The sequence below is a fragment of the Calidris pugnax genome, unplaced genomic scaffold, assembly GCF_001431845.1.
Source record: "Calidris pugnax isolate Ruff unplaced genomic scaffold, ASM143184v1 scaffold435, whole genome shotgun sequence".
NCBI classification, from domain to species: domain Eukaryota; kingdom Metazoa; phylum Chordata; class Aves; order Charadriiformes; family Scolopacidae; genus Calidris; species Calidris pugnax.
The window spans coordinates 1,609,039-1,631,571 of NW_015091240.1; the positions used below are offsets into that span (position 1 = coordinate 1,609,039).

A 22,533-nucleotide genomic window follows, 5' to 3' on the forward strand; every position below is an offset into this window, starting at 1 on the left:
CTGAGACATTATCAATATGGCCATTATGAGTGTTAGGTCCTGATGACACAGGCCCCTGCCAAACTCCACTGCACACAGCAGCCCCTGATAGCTGCATATTGGATGATTGAATGACACTAATGAAAGCCCCAGTTATTAAATTCCTTTTTTTTTTTTTTTTTTTTTTTTGCTAGGAAAGAATCAGCACAAGTTTCCAGTCCAGCACTGGAAACTGGATGCAAATAAGACAACCGTATGCTTTGTAGTGGGTTAAGAGAAAAAAGAAAAGCAAAGCCAACAGCTTTCCTGTGTGTATCAAGTGTGTGGATTTTAGGATAATGAAAAGACGTTGCACTCTTGTCCTGTATTTTATTAGGAAATTAACAGACTGATTGATAATCTGAAATTACATAGTGAATCTCATTTTAAAAATGTTCAAAATCATGACAATAATTTTGATTTCTATAAAACGTAATGCCCAAATACAATTCCTGTTTATGCCTGTAAATTTCTACACCCTTAACATTTATCTACTGTACAGCAGCAAGGCTGGATAACTGTAATATAATGTGTAAAGTTAAATACAGTATACTTTCCTCTGCAGTCCAAGTGAAAGAGATGAAATGTTGAAAAGAAAGCCCAGAATATGAGCAGCACTATGAGAAGGTTCCCTGCAATCTCAGTTCATTACACATCAGTATTTCAGACTGCTCACAGAGATTAAAGACTGGTGACATTAACTGCTGTGGGAAGTTATGAAGCCTTAGGGCATCAGTTTTCCAGGAGAGGGAGAGAGACTGCCATGGGATCCCCTGCAGTCAGGGGAACAGGGTGCACTGGATGAGTATGATGCTTAAAGTGCAAGAGCTGATAAATCTGCCTACATCTCCCTCTTTTGCCAGTGGTATGGGCTACCACCACCACCACACTGGACTGAACAGCTTTTCCTGGCACTCTGTCAGCTTTAAAGTCGTTCCATGTTCAAAGCAGGGCTATTATGCTACAGGTGCTGACTATCTGCAAAGATCGAATTTCAACCTTGGTAATAAAAGTCCAAATTCTGCTCACATTGTGTATGTGAAAAATCACACTGAGCTGAACACTGCTGGCTTTACCATAGCTATCCTGTGGGGCAACGTGGCTCAGCTCCATGGGTTGTGGCTGAGGCCCTCGGTCTTCTAAATTAGAGCTGGCACTTTTCAATATCAAATGACTCTTATAGGGAGTTGAATTTCTCAAGACATTATTCAGGAAACTATTCAAATTGTCATATATGCTGTCTGGATGAGAGATGCTTTCCTGAACTGGGGCCTCGATTCCTGCGAGGATTATGGATGCTCAGTAAGTGACCAGCTCTAGCACTTGACCAGCAAGTCCAGTCACTTCAGCCTCTTGTACTATTCTTGGTGACTGTAAGCTAAAAATCAGTAGATTTAAGAGGTAGTGGGCCTTCTCTTTAAAAAACTATTTCAGGACAAGTACATTCAGAGCACTGTGTTTTCTATTTATATATGAATTCTTTGGCAACCATTTTCTAGAAAGTAGAATAATTTTTTTCTATGTAATACTTTATTGTCTCTCCATGAAAAACTGATATCTTAAAAAATCTATAGCACTTTCCACTATAAATAGTATTGTTCCAGATTAAGGATTAGTCCTCCCTGAAGCAAAATAGATTTAAAAAACCTGGTTATTATCTGATAACTGTTTATGTAGCAATGTTAAAATAAAACAGGAAAAGAAAATCATTCAGTATGTGGTTTGTCATTTTCTAGAATGTTAGTGTACGTTTATACAATAAAAACAACATAAGTTATCCTAGCTTGTTTTAAAAAACCTTAGCAGTAGAAAGATATTGCTATCTGCAGATTCATAAACAGAATGCACTTTTTCCATCTAAGTTCAAGTATTATTAGAATATTATTATTACTATTATTATTATTAAAGGAGCTCTAAATCCTTGCCGTTTTACCTGTCTTTGCATAGTTTTGGTCTTTCTGAAAATAATGAGTTGTGATCATTTGTTCGTGAACAGAATCAATGTGGAGCTTCAGTAAGTTTTGCCTGATAGACGGCCTGGCAACCCTTCGGCTATTACGAGAGGCTTTAGGAGAGCATATTTGAGACTAGTGGTATAGATACAGTAGTCATGTATTTTCTTGGATAGCTGATGAACTGAATTCCTTCCAGGTTCTCAACATTCAGTCCCATTTAAAGGAGAAAGGTGGGAAGAACCCAACCTAGATTTATACCACATCAGGATATATCATCTTCATTTCTTCTTGGTACTGTCAGTTGCTCATAGGTCGGCAGGGTGTTATTAGGGAGGAAAAGATCTGAATTGACGTTGTTGCCTCTCTGAGATGATCTGTTGTTTCCTTGATCCCCCTGCTGACGGGAAACCAGACGATGCAGCATGTCTGTAATGAGGTTCAGTTTCTGGTCCATTTGTGTAACCTACAAAGGCAAAGGGAAGGCTTGTTTGCAACAAACCATGTGATACAAATGCAATATTAAAATGACAGCTTTCTTAATTAGGACCACAACCACCTCTATGAAGGCACCACAGATTCACAGTCCATCAAACAGAGCATTAGAAATTTAATGCAACAGGCCAGAGTGTGATGAGGACAGGCCTGTTAATACTCACCTCTGGTATGTGCCTTGACACTCATTTTATACCTGGATGAATGCACGACAAGCGGGCTTTTACAGAGATGTGCTGGGATAGAGAACCAAGTCCCAGAACTGAGTTTTCTGTTATTATGTTGTCCACGTTTTTTAGTAAACTTGATAAACCTCTAACATGCTTATGTGTCTTCATAATATCAATATGCTCTAGTAAATATCTGCTCTACTTGCAATAATCTAATCTACGCTGATGTTCTTTGTTATGTTTGGGCCCAATTACCAGCTCAGGCCACAAAATGCCCCACAAATATTTTTGCTGATGCAAGTGTATAGCAGCTGGGGTCTGTGGCAAGGGCTGGGAGTGGGGCATGGTTCAGCTTTACACTCTCACCCCCCACCAATGACTGTGCTCATTAGGATTGCCACTTGAATTACATGATTCACAGCAAGCCAGAAACTCAGAGGGATGAAAGCATTTTCTTCCACCCTTAGACAGAAACCCATTAAATTATTTAATTCCCCTTTTTTACTTTTTTTTTTCCTTCTCTTTCTTCTAATCTTTAGGAGAAATATGATGAAAAATCAGGATACTTAATAGTGACTAGGTTATGGATTTGTCCAAAATTCAGACTCTATCTGATGTACACTTGTGGTACTTAGAGGAAAATCAAGAATGAGAAGTTCCTAGGAACACCATCGTTTCAGTCTCTGGTTTCTTGCATTTTCTAATCAAGAAGTAATCTGTACCACCCCTTTTATCTGGCATGGGACACCTCCTCTATGTGCTGCCTCCTATGTGCTGAGCCAGACATCCTGAGGGGAAGATGGGCACTACCAGCTTCAAAGTCATTGCCCACTCTCTGCCCCTTGGCATGGCAAACATTGAAATTGGTCAGCAAGACTCTTTCTTATGGCCTCCTACTCCCTTTTACAAGCCTAAAGAAAAAGCCACAATTTTGCCATCGTAGTCTCTAACCTATCGATCCACAGGGATCCTAAAACACTATGTAAATTCTAGGCAAAAAGATGTAATAGATTTTAAAAAGGGAAAAGAAAGTAAGCAGAAAAAAATGTGATAGGAATAAATTACTGCCTAAAATATCTGCTAGAGAGTAGTGAAAGGCACATAAAGCCGCCAGAGAGAGCATGAGTGGGAGCGATTTATATGTGCCTGGCTATCATCCAAGTATCACACAGGATAGTAAAAGACAGTAAGGCTGAGCAGAACATCAACAAACCTGGAGGATTTCAGCAGAGACTAGAATGTTTTTCCACCATAGAGAAAATGCTGGTTTTTTTGAACACTTTGTACAACTGGTAGGGAAGCAGATACAGTGATTTAAAAATATGAGGTGCCAGAGATTTATACTTTGCAGCTGGTTTTGGATGGTACATGAAACACTAGTAATTCTGAGTGGAAATGGCTGTTGAAAGATGAGATTCTTCAAATGAGGAAGCTGAAGAACACATAAGTTCAAGATTTCTAGAAGAAAATACAGATGGAAAATGGAGCACATCATCAGGTTTTCATTTCACTACTATTTGTTCGCTCCCTTAAAAAAAAGTTTCCCCAAGTGGTGTCCATCACAGATAGCAGACTCATGATGTTCCAAGCGTGACAGCACAAATCAGTGCTAGTGAAACCTGCAAAAATATCTCGTTCCTCCATCCCCCACTGCCCAGGTATCACTTGCTTTCTGAGACAGCTGTGCTGGAAGGACTGTGGTGGAAGACTGCAGACAAACAGCTATTTCAGAGTCTGAAGGACAACTTTTCTTCTTACAAGAGATGTCTCTTTGCTAATTATTCTAAACTAACTAGAGGATTTATATATATATATTTCTTAATTTGTGATTCCAGGCAGGGATTACCAGAGGAAACACAGACTGAAGATATATCTGGAAAATGTGCATTTATGAAACTCTTGCACTGATGAGCTATTGAACATGACAGTAGATTGGACTGAGATCTGGATAGTCCTTCAACAGCTGTGCATCTTGGTGATGAAGTACTGGAGGGAAGTGAGATGTGAATATTCTTGCTGGGAAATAAATTCCCAGAGATAATTGTCTAATTTTTTCTAGGGAACAAGGTTTGGCTGCTGCAGCTGTGGAGTGCAGGAGGCCCACAGAAGCAGAGGCAGAAGCTAATTACTATTGAGCTGAGCCATATTAGATAAAAAGTAAAGACCTTCATCTTCCATGTTCCTGCTTATCAGGGTAGGATTCTAAAGCTACAAAGCTTTTGTGGAGGGAGGTCCAGATAACTGGTTGTGTTTAATTGTTGTTTAATCAGTTTTTCTTTCCAATAAAGCAATTTCCCAGGGAGTTCTGCGCCTGTGAAGGGCTTGCTCCAAGACACGCTGAAGTCAGTGGTAGTTTTTGGCAATCACGCACTTCCAGTGACTTCAGCAGGCTCTGGATCAATCTTGGACTGAATCATCAATCCCAAATAGTAACATATTCTTTGGATATTAAAAGAGAAGGAACAGTCTGGATTTCTGTACATTGCTCTGTTCGTGCTTCTTGGGGATAGATTAGAAAAGATGACACTCGTAAATGAGACAGCAAAGGGATGACAGACCCTCACCCTCAGTTCTGCCAGAGGGGTGTCTGCCTAAAGTATGAGGCATTTTAAAGAGAGAATTAAAAGCCACCAAAAGGCAGCTTTGACTGTCATCACAAGTCTCTGATGTACAAGAATAAGAGGCTTTCTGGTGAATGGCCTTGCTTATTAGCATGCCCAATCCACCCGTCGTCATCCAAGCACACATCCTGAAATGCATTGATTGCTTTTTTTGCTGCAGAGATAATTATACCCACTAGAAACATGTCATTGTATGCAATACCCTTTTATTAAACTAGCATTATGCATTTAGCATGGAGAAGTGTATCATCTCCCCTGAATCATACTTTCAAACACATTTACTTGATTAGAAATTAGCTATGATGCCAGAATGAATAAAAGTAAAGCAAACAGAAAAACTGCTGATGTTGCTATAATCTTAACTGCTTTGGACAACTCTGATCCCTCTACTTAAAACAGCAAACAGTGTTAATTACATAGAAAAATAACTCAGACTGATTTGTTTCTTTTAGGAAAAACTAAGTAAGCTCTTTCTAGCTGATTTATGTTTCATTAGAAACATGATGTTTGGATGATCAAATTCTTTATATGCAAATAATTTCCTTTGTATTTTATAGTTGATGGGGAGAAGCAGCAGTGTTTGAAACTCTTCGAAATTACATACCACAGTTATTCCTAAGTCTTACCAAAATATTGTATGAAAACAAGATTTTTCCATCCTCTGATATAAATTTTTTTAAAAAAATATATCCAAGGATCATAGATTGAGCACAGATGGAGAGAAGGAGATTTAAACTAGTTTCGAGCCTAGCTCTTGGAAATTAATAAAAAAACATCCCATCCATGCAGTGCACTGAGAAAAAAACTAACCAAACAGCTCTTCACAAATGCTGAAAGATCAGAGCACAAATAATGGCACATCATGAAGAAGTGTAGCTATGTTGCAGAACAGATTTTTGCTCTCCCTAAAAAGTCATGGAGAGACATGACTACTCTGACAACCCACACAATAGATTCATGGTGATGACATGGTTCCTATCAACCACAAGGTCCTCTTAGGTCATGTTTTCAGGAGAGGCAGTCCTCTATAACTGGATATAAAATGACATGCCAACTTTTATAAAGGTATCAAAGTAATTCCAGGAGGTGCTAGTGAACAAGACAGAGACTGTTCTCATGATAAGAGAACAAAATAATGAGCAATTTATCTATTAAAATTCTGCAGATCCTCACATTATATTCATTTTAAATGTCCTGTAATTTTAAGCATTGATAACAAATTAATAGTAAGATTCAGCACATGTAACAATGAGTTTCTTTCCTGCCACCAAAGAAGCCTGAGTGGCTCCAGAGACATCTGGAGGAGAGTCTCCTTTATACAGCCCTGTAAGGGAGAACTAAAGAGCAGCACCCTGGAGACGGATTCCCAAAACTTATTATAGGGATTTACCAGGCAGGCACAAGGATGGATGGAATCAGGGAGCTGAGGGGGATGATATTTTCAGTCATAGATTTTTAGGATAGTGGGCAAGCCGAAGGACAAAATTTGGAGTTTGGCAAAATTTAGGCCACAAAGATCACAAATTACTAATAAATTATGCTAAGCGCTGCTCCATGATCTGGAGGGATCAAGGTTGATTAACTGCTGTCAATTAAAGCTTTCTCATCCACCTTTCATTCTCATTCTCAGAGATTTCAAAAGTAAATATTATTAAAGGTAAAAATCATAGTCCCTTTGGAAAGAATGGTGGTTTATAACTACCTATGTTCTTAACATGGTTGACTGATTAAACAAATAATTTGTGATTAATCGAGAGATTTTTTGTCAGCGCAGTGCTGTGCTCACTCAGCGGGTTCGGGGAGACTGTACTTGTTCTTAATGTGGAAAGCTGAGCCTGAAGCTGCTAAAGGACAAGAGGAAAGCCAGAACGCAAGATACATGTGGCTCAATGAAAATGTAATAAAGGAAAATTCCAGCTACTTTTGCAACATTAGACTTCCAAGTCTGCTACCCTGACTTATCTTGAGTAGCACTCATTCCTGAGGGTGAAGCTTTTTAGCTCAAAGGTAGGCAACTCTTTAAGGCTCTTTTTCAAAATAACTCAAGATGATTGGGGAAATCTTCATGTATTTGTCACTCCTGGTGGCCTCTGAATAAGGAGGACCCTTTCGCTCTGTAGTGTGGCAAATTTCTAGAGAAAGAAAATGATGCTTTCTTCGACTGTGCATCCACAAAAGTGGTGTTGCATAGAATCCCTAATGTTCACTATTCAATACTAGGCTCAGTAATAAGCTAGCTTTATATTTCAGAAAAACACACAAAAATGTCCTTTCTGTTAACAAAATCATCATCAGGCACACTAATGACCCAGTTGAAGAAATGATAAGATAAGAAGCAAAAAATATTCCAGAACTTATGACACCTGTTAATGGCAATGATATAAAGGAAGATATCAGTATCAAGAGGTACTTAAGAAAACAGTGAGTGTGTTCTGCAAGTGAAGGCACGGTTATAAACCACGTTTTTCTTTAGTGGGATCCATCCTATTTAAGTCCTACTCTGGAGACTATTTGAGGAAGCTTCAGAGAGCTTCTGCTCTGGCTCTTCTTCTTGCTAAGTCCCGACACATTTTGATATTTCAATATGTTGGAAAGTTAATGCTTTAATTTTGAGGGCCCTGTGGACAGGAATGAACATGATGTTAGCAGTGGCTTTCTAGAGAAGCTCAGGGATAGATATGGCAATCTTCAGAGAGGATTTATTTTAAACATTTCTCTATAACTCTAATACTGGAAGGAGAGACCAATAGTTATTGTTCTCTCTTCAGGTACATGATTCTTCAAAAATCAGTATTATTATTCTCTCTTCAGGTACATGATTCTTCAAAAATCATGGAGTCTTCCTTCCATTTACAGTATCCAAGACTCCAGATTCTTGTGAATCGCCTTATCACAACTTCTGGCTTTGATTTGTTTATTTTGTTGTCAGAGATTAGGCAGCAGTCTTACTGGAGATTATATACCCATCACCGAGGTGTTTATAGGAGAATGTAATCTGCATGAAGGAAGATTTGTTCTCCAGACTGTCTGTGCTTTCTCTTGAGAGCTGGCCAAAGAAGGGAGTATGTGTGTAGTGTCTGAGGGAAGGACAGAGGAAGTGGAGCCAGTGAGAAAACACTCTCCTCTAATATAAGATTACTCATTGCTAAATAAATAGAAAAGGCTGAGCTTCTGAAGAACAAAATTAACAGGTTTTGGGGGGCTGCACATGACAAGTCACTTTCTAGTCAACGAAAATATTATATTAACATTGTAACCACTGTATTAAATGACAAATTAAATGGATAACTTTGAGACAAAAAGCATCTTTGGAAAGAAAGGTTCTTGCTACACACTGAGTCCTACAATCAGCTCTCATGCATGAAGCTATCAGTGCCAATCTGTTCTTCACTTTGAGATACTAAAAATTGTTCTGCTTTTTTAGTAAACTGAGACTGTGGTTGGTCTCATCTTACTCTCTATTTTTATAGTAAAATATTTCTCCTACAGATCTTGAATGTGTAATGCAATCCTTATTTTTTGTAGTAGTAACTCTTACACGGCTGCTGATAATTCTACATTAATCAGCATGTCCCTTGCACTTTCAACAGAGGGTGATGACCTGGGGCTGGGAAAAAACTTCTGAGTCATTGAGTCAGGGTCAGAGCTCAGAAAACATTTGTGGCATTTCAAAGCAATTTTTGTTTCTTTGAAAAATTTTGTCCTGATTGTGCAGCACAAGTTCTAGGGTACCAGATGCTCAAGCTATAGGAAACGGGAGAAACATCAGGGTTGATTTATGCATTCTTTCTTTCCATTAGAACTGGAAAAGTAATTTTGATAAGCACGTAACTATACTGTAGAGGATTATTTTTCCTTTCCAAATGTCCTTCTCCCCAAAGAAAAACATCCTTTTCTAAAAGCTTCCCCAAAGTTTCTGGAAATATGACATCTCTGGTCAACAATTCACTCAATGCCATTTCTTTCATGAAGATTTTCTTGCTTCTTAGAAGAGTGTAGATTACAACCATAATGTTAATTTTCAGGTTAGATGTCTTCCTAGATTTCTATTTGAAACCAACGATAGTAAGAGACATGCTCTGACAGGTCAAAAACTGAAAAACTGATATGAAAAACCCACTTAAGTAATGTGAGATTAAATAAATAATATAATATAGAATACAGCATATATATTATCAAACACAGAATATCAGCAGTATGTTTTTATAACTGCCTCCTTTATGATACGGCCATTTTTCCCCAGATGAAAATGATAATACAGCCTTCAGGAACAGCAGTAGCTGAAGAAGATGTTATGCAATAAAACAGAAACCTTCACAGCTATCTTTGACTATTTCCAGCCACTTACACAAAACTTACGTATACAATCCTTATGTGAATAAATGCTGCAAATCAGAAGCAGGCAAAACTTCAGATACTAGAAGAACTATTAATTAAGACCTACAAAGAAACAAGTGGCAACAACAGGTGCTGTGCTTATATGAGAGCAATTCCTTTCAGATCTTAAAAACTATGAGAAATAAATAGAAATAAAAAGTTACTAGCACACAAGTTGATTTGGCTTTTACTTGTCACCTTCATAAAATTATCTGGCTATAACCTGCTGCTGGACTAAGGGAAGCAAGATAAGATGAATATATACCTCTCCTTCTAACAAAGAGGTCAGTAGGTCACTGGGAAATGGAAGAATTAGTTATGGGGAGTGAAATACACCTGGCCATGGACTGTTACAGAGTACAAGGCCTCAAAAAGTGGAAAGATTTTGGGACAGTGCTTATTTTAGAAGTGGAGAGGACTCAGAAAAGCCAAAGGGTAAAACAAGTCAGAAAGGGATGACCTAGAATGCTGCTAGTCAAGACAGAAATGAGGACCATGATGGATGTGGCTGGAGGAGATGGTAAGAAGCAGAGGCTGGACACAGCTGCTACTTGAGAAGAGAGAGCTGAGGAACGGCGGCCTCGCTTCAGCCTTTTTGTTGTTGCTATTAACAACGCCTTGCAAAAATATTTGGCTTATTTGAAACACCCAAACCATTGGAAATCAGCTTTTCCTGAGAATCTTTTGTTAGCTCTAGGTGTAGATTTGGGCTATGAGGCCCTGCTGGCCTCGGAGTACCAAGCGCAATGCTTGAAGATCTATCCGGCATCCAGAGGGTGACAGCCAAGCAATTAAAATTTGTGGTTGACTCTTGTTGTAGATAAATGCAAGAAGACTTAAAACACATGGAAATTTTCAAGTTAGGACAGTGTCCAAAATCTACAGTCTTTGGCCCAGCACAGCCTCAGGATACAGCATTTTTTTCTCTAAAATATTACAAAGGTCAGATATTTATTTTATTAACCCTTTCCTCTAAACTAACAGAGTTTCAGTAGATGAACAAGAGAGCTTGGAATGTTTTTCTCTCCTTGTGTGAAGCCAGGAAAGTGAAGCTTAGGGTCTTGTCTCTAAATATAACTTTTATCAGAAGCTACTAAGAAGACTAAATCCCTCTATCCTATTAACTGAATACTCTGGATTTTTCAAGAATTTGCTTATCTCCATTTACTATAGCCCCACCTTCAGGAAATAATATGTCTTTGACCAGACACAAATCTATTCCATTTCCATTTATAAATAAGACACAAATTGGCAAGAAGAGAGGGATTTTTTCCTTATAAGTGAATCAATGATACCAAAAATCTGAGATGTTTATGTATCCACAAAAATCACTGGACATCCATCTAGAACTATCCTCATAAATAGTTTCCCAAATTATGCTTACATTGAAATCCAACTTTATGGAGGATGTCAAACAGGCTCAAGATAACCGGAAATATAAGGGAAGTATTGATCAAAGAAACCAGGAAAAAGTGGATAGACTATAGAATAAATGGCAGTCATTAGTGCATCTTATATTACAATATCTTACAGTACCACACTGCAGTAGATAGGTACTGTTGTTGTTAGCACAAAGTGTGGAGAACTGAGGCAGTAAAGTTAATGACCCACCTTCAGATATGCTAAACAAACATTAACTTCAACTTGGAAGGAGAATCTCTAATAAAACCTTAAAAATCTTTTCCCCTGTCCCAGGCAGATCTTCAGATCTCAAAGAAAACTTCAAGGAACTTTTCTGTTTTTTAATGAGACAGAAGTTTGGAAAACTGATTGCTTTCTCATTTCCAATTACATTCTTGTTCAGGAAAACATTCCTATGTTGGGTCCTTCTGGTTGAGCACTCTGGTACCTATCTGCAGGGAAAAGAAAGACTCTCTGTTTAGCTAACAGGCATTTATATTTCAGATGCTTCAGTTCCACAGATGTGAAGAAAACTCCCCATGGTACTTGCCTCTGGAAGACTCTTTCTGCTGGTTTAATCACGGCAGTACAGCCTCTGAATATCACTCCATGTTTTTGTTGTCAGAAGTTTGGCTATCAGACAACAGCTTTCTCCTAGCTGTAGATTCTTGTTTCTAATGTGGAACAGTGGCATATTTGCAACACTTCTGGGTTAAAAAAATGTAAAAGACCCAACTAGCAGAAAAATATGTCCCAAACTCTTTTCCACAACAAAATAAACCCCAAACCAACCCCCCCTACCACCCTCACCAATTAAAGAAAACAAAAGTGACTAATCTTGACCTCTCTCCAAAGGGGAATGTTTTGTTTCTTGAATCCTTGGCTCTGGTTCTTGTATGATACTGGGACTATGACTAATAACCTCTTGCAGGAGTACTGCTGATAATTTCACCATTGAGTAGCTGTTCTCGTTCTGGATCATCATAGTATGCACTTAAGTTGCCAAGATTTTATTTTTTTAAAAAACAAAGAATAAAATATACACTCATAATCCCCAGTGTTATAAATACATTTTTCAGCTTTAACTGTTAGGTTTTGCCTGACAATTTTTCCTCATTCCTCCAAACTGTTATTTTTCAGATGCCTGCTATGAAACGGTTCCCTTTTTCCTTTCTTTCTCTCAAATACTTTTCCTAATTCAAAACACATTTGAGAGTCCTGCTCTTTTTAAAGCAAATATGCCATGTATCACATCGAGTTAGGTCAGCATCGCTTATGTTATATTTCACACATCACCCAAATGAGGCATCCATACTGCTTTTCAAAGGGAATAAAGGTGCACTGGGTTTTCTGGTTGGAATAGAAAGTGAGACACATCCACAGGTTATGGGTCTGATCTTATAGCACAGCATGAGTTAGGGAAGGGCATCACTATCTCCTTTCTGCTTAAAATGTTAAAACGAGACTACTTCAACTGTTTGGTTGTGGTTTGGTTTTTTTTGTTTCAAAAAAAGATTTTTGGCCACTTCCTTTTTTAGCATCCATAATCTACTCATTATTTATGACTTGATAGTTACTATGTGGGCAAAAAAGGACATAAACTCCTTTGTATCTAAACTGAGCTTAAAAAATTAATAACCACACAATGACTTCTGCAGTAATCAAAAATAGAAAGGGAGAAGGAGTGGGGGAGAGAAAGGGAGTGAAGCAATTATAACAACAGTGAGTTTTGAGGTTCCCTGAGGGCTGCTGGTAATTAAACCAACGGCAACATGAATCTCCGTTTGATGTGGTCATGAATTTGTTTTCAAAAGAAAAATCTTTAAAAGATTCTTTCAAGAGAAATTTTTAGAGAACAAGCTCAGCATGAATAATTAGACCAGAAATACTTTGATAAATATTATTAGGGAGAAGTCATTTATAGGCCATGGCATCTGAGGGTTAGAAACCTGGTGATAAATAAGGTTGCAAGTTTGCACCCATTCTGAACACACAAAACCAGGACTGTAGTCTTTTATGCCTGAGCCTGCTCCTCAGAAGAGAGGCAGCCTCTTGTTTTGCCATCGCATTAAGCTTTACAAAGACACAGATACAAGACAGAAAATTACAGTGGGAAAGCTCAGTGGAACGAAAGAAAACCACACACAATTCCAAAGGCACTTTTCAGTCCCAGGGGCTGCCTAGAGATCAGAGGTGAAATTTATTGGTGATAAAATGTCTGTGAGCCCAATTTACTCCCCCCGCCTTTCCAACAGCCATTCACTTCTGCTAAAATCATATCCTTAGAAATATCTCCTTCAGAATTCTCTAAAAATAAAAATGTTTTCACTTCGTAGAAATGTAAGCGCTCAGCAAAACCATCAAATCCAGAGAAGACACAGGTGCTCTCCACCCTCTAAAATCAAGTTGCCTTTGACCACCCAAACCTGCATTTCATTTGTTTACTGACCGCTTCAAAACATGGAGGCAGATACAGTCAATCACAGGCCAGCAAATAACCAAGGAGTGAACGTAATACCTTAACCAGTGGAAATCCATGTTTAAAAGGAAAAGAGACTGTCTGTTGGCTGTCATGGCATTATTCATAAAGGCAAACTAGTAGATCTTATGGATACCAGGAGCAAAACTACAACAAAGGCAACCAACTGCTAATGAAGAAGGGTTTTCAGTCAAATTTCATGGGTCATACAAAGTCATTACCATGCCTGCAGGAGTTCAACAGCTCTGCCAGTTGAATTTGGGGGAAACGAAGTGATTATTTTGTTATGCATTTTGTAGTTCTAGACATTTTCCTTTAAATTCCAAGTTCTGAAGCCAACCAGCTATGCGAGAATACCAGCTTCAATTTCCAGAGTTAGTTTCTAATCACTATTGCACAGGAAACCTTGAAAACAAGTCTTCTGTGCACATCAAGGTCTCAGAAACTAGATTTTAAAGACTCTGATACTTGTTGCCTTTTTTTTTTTTTTCTTAAATACAACCTTAAGGCTTTAAGCCAATTTCCTAACACTTTTGGGGTTTGACTTATTTTGAAAACTAAGAGACAGATCATTTGGCTGCTGCAGGTTTCCCTCTGGTTTTGAGTCAGTTAAAATATCAAGGCTCTTCTCCATAACATTTTAAGTTATAATGACTTCAAAAGTAAACAAATGTTTCTGATAAAATAATGTGCTTGAAGAATTTAATGGATGACAAAGATAGCAAAAAATCTTTAGTGCTTTTCTCTGTCAATAGCTTCTTCTGGGAATATAGCCAGGGCGGGCATTTATTTGGACTGGTAAACCATGACTCAAAAAGTGAATCTATTGGCAGTGTAAGCAACTGCTCAGTGGTGGAAGCAATTGCTCAGTGGTGGAAGCAAAAGTTTCACAGTATTTCATAGCTGATTAATCATCATGACAGGCTTGAAGACTAAATGATCTGCCCAGCTCCAGATGTTAGATGTGCATCCACCTCTTTCTATTCTTCTGGTTCATAGGCAATAGCCTGGATTGTTCATTCTTAAGGTAATGATGATCATTACTGTTCTAAACAGAAAGGATTTGGGCTTTGTAATTTTATCCTATGATAAAGCAGGCTTCTACACAAGATAACACAGTACATATAGTCTAGACATGATGAAATACAGGAAGATCCTTCAGGCAGAGGTGGTGACAATCTTGCTTATAAAGCTTTGTGACATTTCCCATCTCCACTCCCACCTCCTACCAGAACGGTTATCAGTTGCACAAAGAGAAGCAAGAATATGTGGATCGATCTCTCCCCTTGAGCCCTTGCCATTAAGGGCTGCACTAGACCCTGTTAATAACAGAACGTAGCTTCTCTGTGATGGAGGCAGCATATCTGTTTCAACAGCACAAGGTAACACTCCACAGCATTTACAGACAGGAACAGAGAGTAGCGATATGACAAAAGCACAGGAAAACATCACTGTGGCAGAAAGAAGCTACCCAGCCCTATCTAAGACAGGCAAAGAGTGCTACAGAATCTTCAAAGGTTGCAGGTGATCAGAGACATCATTTTCAGTATTGTCTAAAGGATGGCTCTCCAACAGAGGAGCCAATTTTGTCTTGAGCATCAGTCAGGAGGGACTTCAGTCACAGTGGCACTCCAGTAAGGGAACACCGTGCTTTCTGAATCGAGCTGCAGCCTGCTCTTCCTGAAGACTGATCATTTACGCTCACAGAAGCCAGACCATGCTTTACTCAGAAGATCCGAAAGATCTTCTGAAAGATCACACAAACTGGTTTAGCTGCAGGCATTTCTTATTTTCCCTTTGCATATTTTCCTTGAAAGACTGAAAGAGGTTACTATGGAGTTATTTATTTTCTTTCTTCTGCTAGTCTCTTTTACTAAGTAGTATCTTTCCCCTCCCACCCCCAGCCACTCCCCATCCAATGGGACTCAGCTACTCAGTGGGGAAATTAATTCACCCCTAATCATTGCAACCTTTGAAAAAAGGTTGTCAGATAGCACCTACTAAGGACTTTACAGATTAAAATGCTAACATAATTATGAATTAATTAAGACATTTTCATCCATTTTCATGGATGGTTTTGTGTGATTTGGCTGACAATTTTAGCTCTGACAGATTGGGTCTGAAATGTGAAAGGAGTTTAATTGAGTCTCAAGCATCACAGTTCCTTTCAGCTAAGTTGCTCCTTTTTACTTCATATTATCCACATTCTTGATTTATATATTCAGGCAACAGTCTTTTCAAATCAATAAATAATCTCAAATTATATTTAAGTTTTAAGATAGATGCTGAACAGCAGTGGAAATGATAAAATGATAAAAATACCAAGTGCTTCTGTTTTCATTTTTAACCTCCAAGTCTCAAGATGCTTTATAATATCCAGTACTCATCCCAGAGGAAATGGAAGCAACAGAAAGTGGAAGGCCTCATCTCAAGTCCTGCAGAAAATGATGGGTGAGTCAGGAACAGCACCCACACCACCTTAAAACCCCAGAATAACCACACTGACACATCTCTCCCATCTAGATGGGACCTAGACTGTTGTGATAACGTGTGTGTCTGACACTGCATTTTAAAGGTTGATTTACAGAGAAGGAGGAGGAGGTCTGGTTGCACTTACTCCTCTCTGGCTCAGACAGTACTCGCAGAGTAAATGTGCAAGTGAGAAGACCATGTGTGACCGACTCTGATACGCATTATTTATATAATATATAAATATATATATATGTAACAGTTCTACTGACTGAAAGACTAATAAATCCACAGCCTGCAGATGATGTGCAGACATACAGACACGTCATCACAAATATCACTTTATCTTGATTCTTTGTCTGTTTTTTTTTTCCCTGATGCGGCACAACAGAGCATCTAGTACAATAGCTAAATAAGCCTCTGGCTAAAGAAACTGCTTGTTTAAATCACAGTGGTTCTCCACGGAACTGACACATAGGAATAAGTGTCATTTTCCAGGGAAACATTTCTATATGAATGTTTCACATAGGTCAAGCTTTGTCAAACCTGTTTGCAATGCAGTGCTGCAAGGTGCCCAACACTTCCCTTACTCTCTGAGTGCCCTCGGCTCCCAGTGAGCTTTTCAGATCCATGTATTTGGGAAGAAGTAAGTATATGTGAAACACAGTCTATAACTTTCCGTAACAGTGATTGCACAATACAAGAGGTCAAAGTGAGGTTTCTCTCCTGGTGAATTGTAACCATGGTCTATTTATAATTCTACAGTTAATTTAGGGCTTCTATATCTGTACTAGACAAAGAAGCCTGCCATGTGTAGAAAATGACATGAACTCAATCTTTGCAAACAGTCCCACAGCCTAAAAATGCTTTTGTTAGTACAGTGAACACCTGTACTAATTACACACTTCACTCACTTGGGGGTCATTGCTCATGGCAAAGGTTTTAAATCAGCCACCCCAGGAGACAGACATCATTATGTTGCTAGAGCAGTCATTCTGATCTTGCAAAACTAGGCAATCCTGGAAACATACTCACACTCTTAAGTCTCTAAAGGTGAAAGACTGTAGTAACCCATTTCTGGGCACAAGAAGACAGTCCAGAACATTTGAATGAATAGAGAAAAATTAGAGAATAATCAGATACTGTTGTTGAAATCCAAAGTTTAGCATTATTTTTAGATTTAAGCATAAGTACTTCTTACTTTAGTGTATACAACATGGTTGGACTTGATGATCTGAAAGCTCCCTTCCGACTTAAACAACTCTATGACTCTATGACATTCTTTTCCATCTCTCTTTGTGTACCAATGCTTCACCCAACAAAACTTGTAAGCATGTAAAAAATGACAAATAATTTAATTATATTCACTTAGTGATTCATAGATGCTATTTACATGCCTAAAATTATCCTGGAACTCAAATGCCAAGGTCAGCATTCATTTTTTTCACTGATGTAGTTCCCCATTTGAAGTCATCTGCAGTTCTCCCCAGGTGGTCCCTCCTCACACTGATGCTAATCAGTTCTGGTACTTCCCTTAGCTCAGTGTGCAGAACTTGAAGAACCAATGGTATATAATTTTAAAACCAGCATCTAACTGGTCAGAAAGGGCAGAGATACCTACATTTCACATTCCTCTTCTGCTAATCTGTCAGACTGCTTGTAAAACCCATCAGTAGATTTCTCACTGGCAAATCACAGAGCAGAAAGTTACTTTAGGTAGGTGCTTCCTTCAACTAAGTACTCTCCAAGGTGTCACGCTGCCCTCAATATAAAAGTAACTCCATTTCTACAAAAGGCAAGAAGCCTCAATGGCACGGGCAGCTGTTCACAGGCTATTTGCACCGCAGCACCCTACAGCCAGGGAAGTAAAAGGGGAGCAGGAGAAGAACTTGTTCAGAAAAAAACCAAAGAGCAGGAGCAAGGGCAGAAAAATAATGGAGCAAGGGCAGAGAAGGGATATTTGAAGCATTCAGCATTCTCACAATGTGTGAATTGTAAAAAAAGTTTTCAAGGATGCCAATGACCAAATGCACAAATTCTTCATAAGAAGCTATAAGAAGTTAGAAACTCTAACATTCAAGCTAAAGGCAATGAATTGACTCAATTTCTATCAATTTATATCTGAACTCTTTAATCTGTACTTCATCTTGTATACTTTACAATACACAGTATAAATTTTCATGGACATGTAGATGCAAATTTTTTTGGCCATTTGTGTGACCCTTTTCTGTCAGATTCATTATGCAACATTAGGAAAAAAAAAAAATCCCTTGAGCTCTGAGTACCCCATGATCCTCTCTCTCCTTCCACTGACACTTGGGAATGGGGACATATTTTGCAATAATGTTCCTAAATACACAACAGTCCCAATTCGCTTCTCTTTCACCCCAGAGGAAGTGAGGAGTAAATTTACTGATGTCACTGGGATTAAGGAAATAAAAATGTCCTGAAAATGAAGATCACTGTCAGCAGTTAGAGGAGAACACACCAAAGGCTCTTCCATTTGCACACATCATATCCCCCATAGTAGCAGGATAGAGTAAATAGCACATATAACTGTGAAAAACTCAGATTACCAAATGGTACATTGTTTAAAGCAGAGCTTTCTTCAGTGGACAAATAGAGACAACATTTTCTTTTACTCTTTTAAAAAACAACCCTGACATACAAATTCTAGCCATGTTGTCATTCTTATTTTATTTGAATTTCCTAAAACTGCACAGTTTCATGGAAAACATACTATAAAAGAAAAACAAACAAACAAAAAACCAACAACAAACTGAAACCACCAAACATGGCAGGATGTATTCAGAGAAACTGTAGTTTTGGACAAGAAATGGCAAGGTTTTTAGCATACACTGTAAAAGTAATGACAACCAAAAGGTTATCTAAAGTGTAATTTAAAGAAATGTGTTTGGATTGTTTGCACATAAAACAATCCCGAGGCCACGTGTAAAAGTCCTGAACTGCAGGACAGTAATGAGTTTGTGAATCAGGACTGTAAATTCCCCGTGCTGTGAATGTGGGAGCCATCAGGAGCACACACGATTGAGTCAGCAGTTACTAAGACACATCCATACAGTACAGGCCACTCAAGTCTCCAAACTGCTATTTATCATTTCCTGAGAGAACAGTTTCTTGGCAAGTCTCCTTTAAAAACATTTTTTTTTCCAAAACAACCGACCATTCCAGCAGGCTATGAATACCACTATAATTTGGTCTATTTTTCATATCAAGTAGACTATGGGCTCTGGTTTTCAGTTAATTAAAGAAACCTTCTTTTCAAATTTCCAAATGTTGTTTGCAGCAGGGTAGATCCCACAGTGAGCCAGCTTTAAAACAGTGCCAGTCGGAGCCTGGACTGTATGGAGAAGGTGGGAAAAAAAAAAAAAGACATAAAAACCCCCACGGTTTGAAGTTGCAAAGCCCAACTTACATGACGCCAAATTTGCTCGCCCTGCCAAACTGTTCACTTTCGTCTCTGATGAAAACAGCCGTCTTGGGCTCGACTGTATTTTGTACTCAAGAAATTGTAATGGCTCAGAGCTGTCTGTCAGAATTTGAACTCCATTTGTTGTTGTTGCTGTTGTTGCTGTTTATTATTATTATTATTACTTCTCCTCCTATTACTACACTGAAATAGCATTTAGGGGCCTCGTCTGAGATCAGAGCCCTGACGGGCTACGAGTTGTCAACACACATAGAGAGAAACAGCCTTTGCCTTGAAAAATGCATGATCTAAATAGATGAGATAAAAAAAAGGGGTGGGACAAAGATCGTATTTTCATTCCTGCTTTATACATATGGAACTGAGATATGGAGGGATTAAATGTCTTGCCTGTGCTCACACAAAAAATATCTGGGGCAAAAGCTAGGAATTGAACCAAAGTTTTCAAGTTCAACTCAACTTCATCTTCCTTCATTAACCCTATGCTTACTAACTACAAGACTGTATTCAAATCTGTATTTATAAGCTGAGATGTCAGAGCCACATTCAGCCTTTGGGCACACCTAAGCACAGGAGGGGAACAACATGCCTCTAACCTCTTGCAAGAATATATATGTTCATGTAGCAATAGTTACTTGTGGCTTTGCTTCTTGAAGCTTTAGAAAAGCCAAACTTCGGAAATAAAGTCCCATGTTTTGATTTCCTATTTGGTGAAGGAAGTCTGGATTCTGCTATTTCTCTGCAGAGTCCTCTGTGCAAGCAGCCACAGAAACAACAAACTGTGCCATGCTTCAGGAAAAAAGCAAATAATCACTTAATGGGTTTCTCTAAATATATGACTTGCAGTTCACACATTCTTACTAAAAAAAGGAAAAAAAGGAGAAGTTATACATGTTTTAGTAAAGAACTACTATATTACCTTGTCTTCAGAGGACTTTTGTCTTCTGAAAAAAACAAGTAGTTTTCTACTTCAGAAGAAGTTTCCTTCTGAAAATCAAGTAGTTTTATTTGTTTTTTAAACTTTTACTTAGAATCACAGAATATCTCAAGTTGGAAGGGACCTACAAATATCATTGAGTCCAATTCCCTGCTCCCTGTAGGACTACCTAAGTCTAAACCATAGTATAAGAGCATTGTCCAGACCCTCCTTGAACTCTGGACTTGGTGCTCTGACCACTTCCCTGGGGAGCCTGTTCCAGTGACCGACCACCCTCTCAGTGAAGAACGTTTTCCCAATGTCCAATCTGAACTTCACCTGATCCAACTTCACTCCATCTCCTTGTGTCCTATTGCTGGTCACCAGAGAGAGGAGATCAGCTTCCTCCTCTGCTGTCCCTCTCTGCCCTAAGAATGTGTGATTTTAGAGGCTTATATTATAAAGTCAAATAAAAAGTCAAGGTTTTGTTTTGTTGTTGGTTGACTTTGTTTTTTAAAGAGAAAGAATAAATGTATCTGAAATTAGGACAACTTCTAGACAAATTTCAAGTCTTCATTCCAAAGTATGGATGTAGGAGAGCATCTCAGAACACTTAGAAGATCTAAAAATAATCACAACACTATGGGCAAAATTATGTGTCTCTTCCTAACTTTCTTCTTGGAATGGCTGAAGCTTTTAAGCTGAAACATCCCCAAAAATTTTTGTGTGAGATGCCCAAAATGGAAAACTTCAGGTCATATGGTTCAAGTTGTACATAACTAAAACAAAGTCTTACAATGGGAAATGTCTTACAGAGTTTTAGTAAAGCTCTGAAGCACTCCCAACACCCAAGAACAAGGGGGTAAATACACATAATAAATCCCAACATACATTTACATGGAAGACAAACTGAGCTTCATTATTTGGCTTCAATACCACACTTTTGGTTACTTTTACAGAAAAGAGGACTGTTATTGCTTGCCTTGGTCAATAAATAGAGTTTCTGTTGCACAGGAAATTATGGCACACCACAATTTTTTTAACCTCTCAAAATACTGAGATATTGCAAGAAGTGGAAATTGCAAACTATTTTAATTTGGAAACACCTAAGTTTCTAGCTTCGTAATGAATGTTGACAGCACTGAAACATTTAATTAAAAAAGTAAAAACCCTATCACTATCTCAAAGTGCCTAAAAGGACTAAAAAGACAACCAGACAAAGTTCAGCATTTCAATGTCCTTGGACTACAGTGCTGATCACAGTGAAAAACTCTAAATTGATGATTCCGAGAAGGCTTGACTCTAAATGTTATCCAAGCAGCCTTGTTCACATGTGACGATACATAGGTTTCTAATGGGGTTTCTATTTTTTTTCAAAATGCTAATTTTTGCCAGCTCCATCTAGGATAAGCTGTTTAAGACTTCTTACTTTTTGAATAATCCCCCTTCTCCTTGACAAAACCTGACCATTTCACAGTCCTTCCTTGCCATTAGCTTGTTCTCCTGAGATGTTGACACAAGTGCCTGCTCATTTGGGAAGCGCTTTGGAGCGGGCCTCTGAAGAAACGCCTGTCATGAGGGCTATCAGTTTTAAAATCACTTACAAAACTGAAGAATTTCCTGTTTCTGTAAGTGGCTCTAACTAGCTCTTTCCAGCAGAAATCCCTGGAGAGGCAAATTGTTTTTCCTCTACAGAACTGCAACAGCTAACGCTGCAAAATAATGGGGCTGCTAATACCCTATGTATGGTCCTTGTACAGTTGGAGTCCACCTTTCCATCTACAGCTTTGCCTGAGGCGAGCATGTAGCAAGTCCTACCAGGGAGCCTTCCAAAGCAAACTTTGTTTTGGGATCACTGTATGAAAATACGATAGGATGGGTGTCCTCCAAAGCCAGTGAGATTTTGGCCATTGACTTTAAAAGGAACCGACACGCAGTCGAGCATAATTATTTTTTATCAACAACATATTTACTTTAGGATTAGCCCCAAGAGCACACAGGTCAGGGCTGGCCCTGGAGGTGCTTCAAACTGAACAGTCAATTAGTGTCAATCTACTTTCTCAAGTTTTGATAAAAAGGTCTCTCCAAGACTTTAAGTTGTGGAAGTGGATGGAAAATATAAATCCATTCAATTATTAGAGGTGAAAATTTTCCATTAAACTTTTGTGTTGTTCAGTTTTACTGACA

General features: G+C 38.5%; 1 protein-coding gene across 2 annotated transcripts in view; it reads right to left on the minus strand.

The window, feature by feature from the left end:
• Positions 1-344: 344 nt before the first annotated feature.
• The window catches only part of KCNQ1 (potassium channel, voltage gated KQT-like subfamily Q, member 1), a 365,443-nt gene continuing 343,254 nt past the window's right edge, over positions 345-22,533 (minus strand). For both annotated transcript variants that reach the window (XM_014959920.1, XM_014959919.1), the window contains one exon: positions 345-2,436. In XM_014959920.1, coding sequence (XP_014815406.1) covers positions 2,236-2,436 — 201 coding nt within the window. In that variant the 3' untranslated portion in view covers positions 345-2,235. The remainder of the gene's footprint in view (positions 2,437-22,533) is intronic.